We start from the raw sequence: 9,981 nt of genomic DNA, 5'->3' as shown, positions 1-9,981 counted from the left end.
CCAAATAAAATGTTAATTCTGAGTCTTATTGAATTTTCGTCACTTAATCAATTTAAAACAAAAATCATGTTGCTAGCTTCAATATAAAATGAATTGTTACTACATGAAACTATTGTTTATATACAATGTGGGTCCATAATCAAAATTTTGTCTAGCATGTTATCTTAAAAAGGGGAAAATGTGCTGATCTTATTGCCCCCAAGCAACAGATCGAGAGCCGGAACCTGAACTTAGGAGCCAAAAACCCAATGAGGTTTCAACTTAGTTTTTGGTGGTGGAACGATAAGAGAGCACCAGAATCGGGTGGCCACGTGCGTCTAAAGGTCAATCAATTGAAGAAGTAGAATCAGCATCAAGCATTTGACTAATCACCGCTTTTTAAAATCTCAAGAGACACATTATGAGCAATAGAGATTATATGTATGTATATACGGAGCCGGTAACCTATTTATGGTCAACGTCATATGTCTGCTTGCCTGCCTGCTGTTGCTTCTGTTGGCTCCTCTCGTATATTCTCGTTCTTATCACTCGCCCATATATAGAGGTCGGTCGAACGTTCTGACATTCATTTACTGTGCGAGCCTTCAGCATGAACGACGTGGATCTAAGACAGAGCATCGACAGTGGCAAACTGAAGCCTGCCACGAGTTATACGAGTACCTCACTCCATGAGGGAGTAAAACTCCGTTTGGGTGAGACCGGACCCTTGTCCGAGTTGCCACCAACGACATTGCCGCAGATGTTTCGCGAGGCTTGTGAAAAATATGCAGAACATCCTGCTCTCACCTGGGAGACACCAGGAGCTGGCGATCAAGGCTGGACCACGTTGAGTTACAAGGATTATCAGAAACAAGTAGAACAGGTCGCCCTTTTGCTGATCGATGCTGGTTTGGAGGAGCGCAGCTCTTTGGGTGTTTTGGCCTTCAATTGTCCCGAATGGTTCTTTGCCGAATTTGGAGCCTTAAGAGCTGGTGGTGTGGTAGCTGGCATTTATCCCAGCAACTCGGCAGAGGCTGTGCGTCATGTCTTGGATACTAGTGAGGCAACCGTTTGTATGGTCGATGATGCTCAGCAAATGGCCAAATTGAGAGCCATCAAGGAGAGTTTGCCACGTCTGAAGACTGTCATACAATTACATGGTCCATTCGAGTCGTTTGTGAATCAGGAGAGTGGCTACTACAGCTGGCAGAAACTGATGGAGAAGGTCTACCCAATTAGCTTAAAGGAAGAACTTTTGTGTCGTGAGAATCGTATTTGTGCAAATGAATGTGCGATGCTTATATTTACCTCTGGCACTGTGGGATTACCCAAGGCAGTGATGCTCTCACATGATAGCATTGTCTTTGACACCAAAGCCATTGATCTGTCTATGCGGAATATAGAATTGGGAAATGAGCGAATGGTTAGCTATCTACCATTGAGTCATATAGCAGCTCAAATCTTTGACATATTTCTGGCCATGCAACATGGTGGATGTGTTACATTTGCGGATAAAGATGCCTTGAAGGGAACTCTAGTGAAAACATTCCTAAAGGCCAAGCCAACTAGAATGTTTGGAGTTCCACGTGTCTTTGAGAAGTTTCAAGAGCGTCTTGTTGCTGCCGAGGCCAAGGCCAAGCCATATTCTCGTTTGATTTTAGCCAAGGCTCGGCAGGTAGTGGCCCAACATCAAATGACCAGCATATTGGGGTAAGTTTCTTTTAAATGTTACAAAAAAACTCTTTAAAAATACTAAGTTTTGATTTTCAGTGAGAAACATTCTATATATTCGTCTTCGAAATATTGGCTAGCCTCCCGTGTCGTTCGTCCCATACGCCAAATGTTGGGTCTTGATAGTTGTAAAACTTTCCTCACTGGCGGCGCTCCTGTATCGGATGAAATGAAGAACTTCTTCCTGGGCTTGGATATGCCTTTGGGTGAATGCTATGGCATGTCGGAGACTGGTGGAGCCATCACTTTGAATGTGGAAATCACAAACCTCTTCAGTTCTGGCCAACCCATTTGTGGTCTGGAGGTTGAGATTAAAGAACCAGATGCTAATGGTCACGGTGAAATATGTATGCGTGGTCGCAGTAACTTTATGGGTTATCTGGGACAGCCCGATAAGACTATGGAGGCCATCAAAGAAGATGGTTGGCTGCACAGCGGTGATCTCGGCTATCTGGATGAGCATGGTAATGTAGTAATTTCGGGACGCCTCAAAGAATTGATCATAACGGCGGGAGGGGAAAATATTCCACCCGTTCACATTGAAGAACTGATCAAGAAGGAATTACCCTGTGTCAGTAATGTCATTCTAATCGGAGACCATCGCAAATATCTCACAGTGTTGATATCACTGAAAACCAAATCGGACTCAAAGACTGGAATACCATTGGATGCATTGCGTGAGGAGACAATTGAATGGTTGAATGAATTGGATCTACATCAGACGCGTCTTTCGGAACTTTTAGGCATATCGGGTGATCTGCAATTGCCCAATGATGCAGCTGCTCTAACTGCCGCTTTGGCTATAAAGGCGGAGCCAAAACTTCTCGAAGCCATCGAAGCGGGCATCAAGCGTGCCAATAAGAATGCCATTTCCAATGCGCAGAAAGTTCAGAAATTTGCTTTAATACCACATGAATTCTCATTGGCCACTGGTGAATTGGGACCCACTTTGAAAATACGTCGAAATATTGTTCATGCCAAATATGCTCAAGTTATTGAACGGCTCTATAAGTAAATTAAGTAGACATTTCTCTTAATAATATTATGTATTATATAACACAAAACACACAAGATTTAAACATATATATTCCATTATTTTAGTTTGTAAAATTAGAATTAATAAAAATGATATTGAAATTTAGTCAAACGCTTTGGCTTTAGATTTTCTAGAAAAAAGAAGAAATTAGAAGTGAAGTTCTTATTATTCATTTACTTAATCCTCCATTCATGGCCTGCATTTTCTTCAATCTTTCCTTTTTGTCCACATATCGACGAAGCCAGCGAAGACCTGCAAATGCTATGGCTATGGCCACCAGCATCCAGATGATCACTGACCGTGAATCGAAACGATCTGTTGGAATTTTTGGCCAGGTCAAGGGTGGAGGTGATGGATTCAATTCATCATAAGTTTGCTGCAAAGTGATAGAGTATAATAATTATTTTTCCTGTTTACTCTTTATTTACTCACATCGCATTCACACTTTTCTTGCTTTTCTATTTGAGTCCCACCCACATTGAGCAGGACTATTGAACGATTTTGTTTATCCTCCCAACAGTCGAGACCTTCGGCACTCAAAAGATCATCTGACCAATCGCTTAGAATGGACCACGAGCGAGCAAAATTAAGGGTCGAGGGTAGCTTACGTAACATATTTTTAATTAGCCAGGCACAGTGCCAATGATTATTCCCCAGGTTAACCGATTGAAAGTATACCACATCACTTAGATTGATGGACTTTAACCGATTCGAACTGAGATCCAAACGCAGAGCTAGACGATTCAAGGCAGATGGCAAATGCTGTAGCCAAATGACATCCTCAAGTAAATTTCCAGCCAATTTCAGATCATGTAAATGAGTTTGATGTTTCAGTAAATGGACAGGAATCTCTCGCAGTTGATTGTGCGAGAGATTAATCTCATCCAACTGAGAGTTGGCATGAAATAGTTTTTCTGTCAAATTCTTTAGTTCATTAAAACTCAAGTCTAGATGCGAGAGTGGGTTAAGGGCCGTTAGGCTATCAGCAACTAAATGGGACAACAAATTGTGACTGATGTTAAGACGCTGCAAAATGACAGAGAGAGATAAGATAAGAATTAGATTTGGCGACTTATATTTTTTCGTTTTCAACACACTAACCTCCAAGGACTCTAAGCCAGTGAGACTGTTGTTAGACAAGTCCTTCAACTGATTGTAACTCAAATCCAAATTTTGTAGCTCAAAGTTTTTGACAAAACTCAACGATTTGAGGTTTGTTAGCAAATTATGTGACAGATTCAAGTGAACCAAACGTTCCAGTCCACTTTCGGTAAGGAAGTCGATGCTCTTCAGACGATTGACATCTAGCCTCAGACTACGCAAATGGGCATTGCTCTGAAAGGACTCCTTTGCGACTTTCTCAATTAAATTATGCTGCAAGGCTAGACCAGAGAGACGATGCAAACTCTGGAAATAAGTGCTTGCAATCAACTGTAAGCGATTCCCATTCAAATGCAAATGTTTCAAATGCCCAAGACCTTCGAAGGCATCTGGGTCAATGGTATCCAAGTGATTTGTTGCCAAATTTAGTTGCTGCAATTGCGGATAGAGCTGAAAGGCTTTGGGACTCAGTCTGCAAATCACATTGTGACTCAGATCGAGGTTTGTTAGACCAGCCAATGGATCACTAGACCAAGATCGCACTACATTTATATTATTGTGAGAGAGGCTCAAGGATTGTAGCCTGATTAAGCCATGTAGAGAGTAATCCTCCAACTGCGTCAAACCACTGTGTTCCACATTCAAATGCAACAAATGACTAAATTTAAGGAAAAACGCATTTTCCAGGCGCGAAATATTACAGTTACTCAAATTCAATTCAGTCAGGACTTCTGCCTCATGTATAAAAGTCACTTCACTCTTATTACAATTACTTAATTTCAAGGCATTTACCCTTGAAGTTGAGTGAAAACTAAGTAACACAAAAACCCAGAATAATCGGTAGTTCTCGCGGCACATTTCGTTTGGATACTAAACTCTAGCAATGCTTTGGTTAAGGTAACTTATCTCATTGCAGCTGATGCTGTGTAGACTGACAGCCCATCAAGATAGAGTTAATCAGTCTGAACAACTGGACAATATTTGTTATGACCCAATATTTACATACCCTTCAGTCAACACAACGAATAGTGGTGCTACCGTTGCGAACTGAGAATGCAATCAGCCTTGTTCATTTTGTATTTGTTGTTTATTGTGAGAGACAATGATAAATTTCAATTAAAATTTGTTATTTGTGATGGCAATTTTTAAAAATTTTTTTGCCATTTTACTTAAATTATTTTTGAGTGAATACTTATATCTCTTAATAGTTCGGTCAGTGCATATTAAGCCTACAATAAGTTATTTACTTTATAAATTAGACAATTTAAATTAAAAGTAAAACGGTTATAATAACAGATTCTCAAAAATAAGGTCGTTTAAAAGTTTGGAATTTGTTTTAAACATAGTCAAATGTGCTTGTTGGTTTTAGGTGCTAAAATTATTCACATAGTTCTTAGTTACATTCAGTGAAATTATGCATAACAAGAAAAAAGTACAAATTATTTTACCTTTTAGAATTGTCACAAAAGAAAGTGTTTAAGGTAAATGTGAAATAAAGTTCGCTGGGTCGTCGAAAACTTTATATGAGTTTAAAATTTTCGTAAACATTAAAATGTTTCTTTACCTCTGATTCGAAATGATTCGAAAAACTGCAATCCTTTTTGATTATCCCCTTTCAGGATTGCTAATAAATAATAATTGTAAGCAGTAAAATTTTATCTCTTTTAACATTTAACATTTTGAATTAGTGAGTCACAACAAATAAATACAAATTGAAATCAAACCATTTAAATATTTTGTGTATAATTTTCGTGTTTCTAAAAACATTAAAACTCTATAGATTTTGAAATTGCAGCCCTGTTGAATAGATTTATAGAAGTAAATCGTATATTATTTATTTTATTATTTCATGTTGATTAGAGAATTTCTAGTATTTTAAATAACTTATCAATCTGCAATCAATTTATATATCTATTATTTATATTCATTTGGGTTTTGTAGCTCCTCCATGAGTTGCCTGTTAATCATAGCAAAATGCACTTCAATGGCTTCAATTTGCAATTGGCTCTACCACAAATCCAAAAAACCAAGATTACACATTCATGTCTATTGTTTTTTGGCCAGAGATATATCTTCTTTTTTTTTTTGTATCTCAATTTCAATTTGTATGTATTTCTGTATGCAACTCCACCCTGTCAGCCCATATCAAATAACTTTATTTGGCTCAAATTCAAAAATCGAAATTAATAAACATTACAAAATGCCGCAACAGGCAAATTTGTATAGTCATAATCGTTTCTCTTCTCTTTGGACTGCATTTCCATGCCATGGATGACTGTCGGTCTGTGTGTGTGTGTGTGTGTGTGTGTTGTCTGTCCATTCGGGCTAAGTGCATTGGTTGTTGCGGCTTTTTCTACTACCCATCTTGCTCTCCCTCTCTGTCGGTCTCTTACGGTCTCTGTCGCTTCCGTAATACCGTCAAAATCCACAGGCAAATAGGATAAAGTAAAAGTTGAAATGCAGGTGAAAAGCAAACATACAAATAAATCCTCCACACAGACACAGACCAAGAGAGAACGATGCGAGAGTTGGCGGTGGGAGGGGTTAGAGCAGAGATTTCAATTGTGGAAATTGCACATTTTAATTGAAATATTCATTGCAGCTATACAATTTTCATTTTCCAATGAAATTTACCTGCAAAATGAGTGATTTTTTTTTTGTTTTATTTTTCGGTTTCTTGTTATTTTCCATAATAATTAATGGAAATTTATTGAAGTGAGGATGAACGAATTCTCACACCATATTAATACCGCTCCAAACAATTTGCCATGATCTTTTTGTTTTGAATATTTTGCATTATTCATTTCATGCAAATTTTGTAGAGTGAATTTATGCACAATTTATTTTGCCTACTTTTAGGCTGACTATTTATGGAGGTGGAATCTCTCTCATATGTTTTAATTTCATTTTTGTCTGCTGTTATACAAGTTATACAACTTCATAATGAATGATTTTGTTGGTAGAGGTTGATTTTGTTTATGTTGAAGTTCGTTTCGAGGTTTTAAAAGTTTTACTAAATTTACTTAATTTGAAAACATTTGTCTGTTAGTTTTAGCTTCATTATTATCTCACTATAGCAACTTATGGCATCGCTTTAAATAGTATAATATACCAATGTCAGTCTTGGGTACTAATGTTTAAAATATTTTACATAATATAATTTAAATCTATTCAGCTAAATAACTTTATTTTTAATACTTTTTTCATGGCCAAGAAAATGCATTTTTAAATTGCCATGCAATTGACTGTCGCCCACCGCCAACACTGAAAAACTTTGGGCTAAAATGACAAATTTAATATGTTCCTTACCACTGTCTGTCCTACTGTCTGTCTGTTTGTCTGTACAGACATTCGTTTGTTTGTTTGCCTTCTCGACGCTTCTCTTTCTATATACCCTAGCCTAGAGTTATTTCTAAATTGGCCGTTTTTTACAAGGCATAAAGTGTAGTCATTTCGACTTATTCAAAATTAAAAGGTGACTTCATCTCTTGGGAATTAAAACATAATATCAAAATGTCATAAAATTATATTTCTAAACAAAATGAACATAAACAGAAGACAAGAAAATGTATTAACACTGCACTTTAGTTAAACTACCAGATAATATTGCTAAGTAAACCGCCCCAAAATGGAAAGAGTATATAAACTTCGCTACGCCATGCTAAACTTCCTATATCTCCGTTTTTGTCCTTTTTTTATTGTGAGAACTTGGCAAACTGCCAGAAAAGAAAAGGACAGCCAACATATTTGTTAGAAGCAATGCAGTTGCTGAGCAAATGGGCGAGACGAGTGCTAGAGGGGGAAATGGGGTGAGGTTAGATAGGGCATTTCTCTGCACACTTACAGAACCGTTTTTATTTGCACATTTTATTTGGCAATGCAAGTCTCGGATTCTAGGACTCTGTTTTCGCTGTCTTATGCTGTCCGTCTCTCTCCCTCAGCTCTCTCTATGTCGTTTCCTCTTCTTTTTTGGTATTAAAATATTTTTGTACATATTTCAACTGCCAAAAATTATTTCAATTTAGTTCCGCAAAATAAATTTGCGTCTGCCATCTGATTTTATACACTTGCTATAGGTCATTTACAGCAGATGCTAATAATGCATCTATGGAAAAGTTTGCTGATCCTATTGAATCCATATATATTCTAGGTATTTCTCAACAGACGATTTTATTTTTTATTTTAGCAAAAATTATGAATATGAAATTTCAAGATTTAATAAGAATTTGTAACGATTATTCGTCTTTATTAATTGTTGAATCTTATATCGAGACGCCATCGATAGAAATTATTTCTTTCGAAAGTAAGTAAATTCATATTTGTCTTTATTTTGAATAAGAAATAGTTCCTTAAAGAGCATTTGATATTCTGTAGTTTGAAGATTGTTTTTTTCTTGGCATTTTTCTTAGCGGATGTACACCACATCATTTTTGGCTCATAATGAACATGATTGTGTCATAATATTTACTTATTATGATTGTACTAAGTACTCTTTTTTTATCTTGTTGAAGAATACAGAAAGAATTGATTTAAAGGAGTACAATAAATTTGAATTTATTAAAGGAATTATGAGACCAAAGTAATTAAATGGGAAACTACTTTAATCATATGTTTTAGATTGTTTCACCCTTTTATTAATTGTAATTTAAACGTAACAGATCATTCTGTGTTTTCATTTTAAGACAAGAGACCTTCCTTAAAATATTTTTCTGTATAGATTTCGAAGACTTAATGATTGAAACCTAACATGTTAGCCAGCTCAAAGTCAACCTTCCAAATAGATTATTTGATAGACATAAAGGCTTTGCTAGCTTTTTTTTTTGTACTGCCGATCGAAAATATTCTTGTATATATGATTGACGTCTGCTTATAACTAAGGTCTAAGATATATTTACATATCTTGTATACATGAAGTATCTTTAAAACATACAAATTGTAATTGAAATTATGATTCTCACAATTCTTATTACCGTCAACATTTCAATGCTAAATAGTACACACTGCGTATACGTTATATTAGTCATATATTTATGTATGTAATAAATGTTATAAAACCATTGTATACCAATTGTAATTGTGAAATCTATCAAATTAAATTAACATATTTCACAAAAATTACATATGTATTTTCAGCTAATCCCAAAATGAATGTATTACAAATTAATATTCACACATTTCACTTGTAAAAACGTTAACAAATTATAGCGATTATTTAATCATATTGTAGTCATTCATTTTGCAAATCTTTTTTTTTTACATGACACGTAAAAGGATGGAGAGAAAACATTTGACTCTGATTTGTTGAAAGTTTCGTTGTCAGCAGCAATTAAAACAAGGCCCACAAAAAATTGTACACGAATTACGAGTAACCAAATAAAATGTACACCAAAATAAAGCCTGCTCACACACACACACACACACACACACACACACACACACAGGTCTTTCATAAATATTTGTTGCAAGTGCCCAGGCAGAAAAAATGAAATTAAATGCAAAAAGCATGCGGGCGGAAAAGCGTCAGCCGGTCAACAGAGACCACCCGGACTAGAACAAAAAGTCATTTCATGTCCAGAGTCCGGCCCAAATTCTCAAACTTCCTTTCCTTCCCAGCCACCCGAAAATTCATGTACACGTTCTCGTTCATTGTTCGCATGCCGAATTTTGTTGTTGTTGTTGTTGTTGCACACCATATAATACAAGCACATACCCACAAAATATATACAAATATATACATATATACACATTCGGCACACATGGAAAACTAAAAAGGAAACACAAACTAAATGCAGTCCAGTGTTTCCTGTAATGAAAACTTTTTTTGGAAAAAGACGTTCTCATCGTGTGTGTGTATGTGAGGGAAAGCTGCCTCGTTGCAGTAAATAAAAGTCCAACAAAAAGGAAAATTCTATTAAAATTGAAAAGGCAAAGAAACACCAAGCTGTTTCAACAAAAGTCGAGAGTCGCTGCCCTTCCATTGGCTTATTCTCACATTTTGCCATCGGCGGAAAACAACCGCTCTGAAGAATTGCAATTACAACGAAGCTAAAAAAAAAATAGAAAAAAGAAATGAAGAAAACTGCTGAAAAGAAAAGGGACAATGCGCTTATTACCCAGAATTCATAGCGTAGAAA

The 9,981-nt window shown here is 36.3% G+C and overlaps 2 protein-coding genes across 2 annotated transcripts; one reads left to right on the top strand and one right to left on the bottom strand.

Moving 5' to 3' along the window:
• The first annotated feature begins 589 nt into the window (after nt 1-589).
• On the top strand, nt 590-2,734 carry LOC6642290 (long-chain-fatty-acid--CoA ligase heimdall). Its single transcript, XM_002064728.3, has 2 exons — nt 590-1,689; nt 1,750-2,734. Exons 1-2 carry the CDS (start codon nt 590-592, stop codon nt 2,723-2,725), a joined length of 2,076 nt encoding a protein of 691 aa, XP_002064764.1. The 3' UTR covers nt 2,726-2,734.
• A 56-nt stretch (nt 2,735-2,790) lies between these two features.
• Nucleotides 2,791-4,705, bottom strand: LOC6642289 (insulin-like growth factor-binding protein complex acid labile subunit). Its single transcript, XM_002064727.3, has 3 exons — nt 3,848-4,705; nt 3,179-3,772; nt 2,791-3,122 (listed from the first exon to the last, which is right to left on the bottom strand). The coding sequence occupies exons 1-3, from the start codon at nt 4,703-4,705 to the stop codon at nt 2,916-2,918; spliced, it is 1,659 nt and encodes a 552-aa protein (XP_002064763.1). The 3' UTR covers nt 2,791-2,915.
• Nucleotides 4,706-9,981: the final 5,276 nt, after the last annotated feature.

The sequence above is a fragment of the Drosophila willistoni genome (genome assembly GCF_018902025.1).
Source record: "Drosophila willistoni isolate 14030-0811.24 chromosome 2R unlocalized genomic scaffold, UCI_dwil_1.1 Seg167, whole genome shotgun sequence".
Taxonomy (NCBI): domain Eukaryota; kingdom Metazoa; phylum Arthropoda; class Insecta; order Diptera; family Drosophilidae; genus Drosophila; species Drosophila willistoni.
This window is presented reverse-complemented; position numbering and strand designations above follow the sequence as displayed.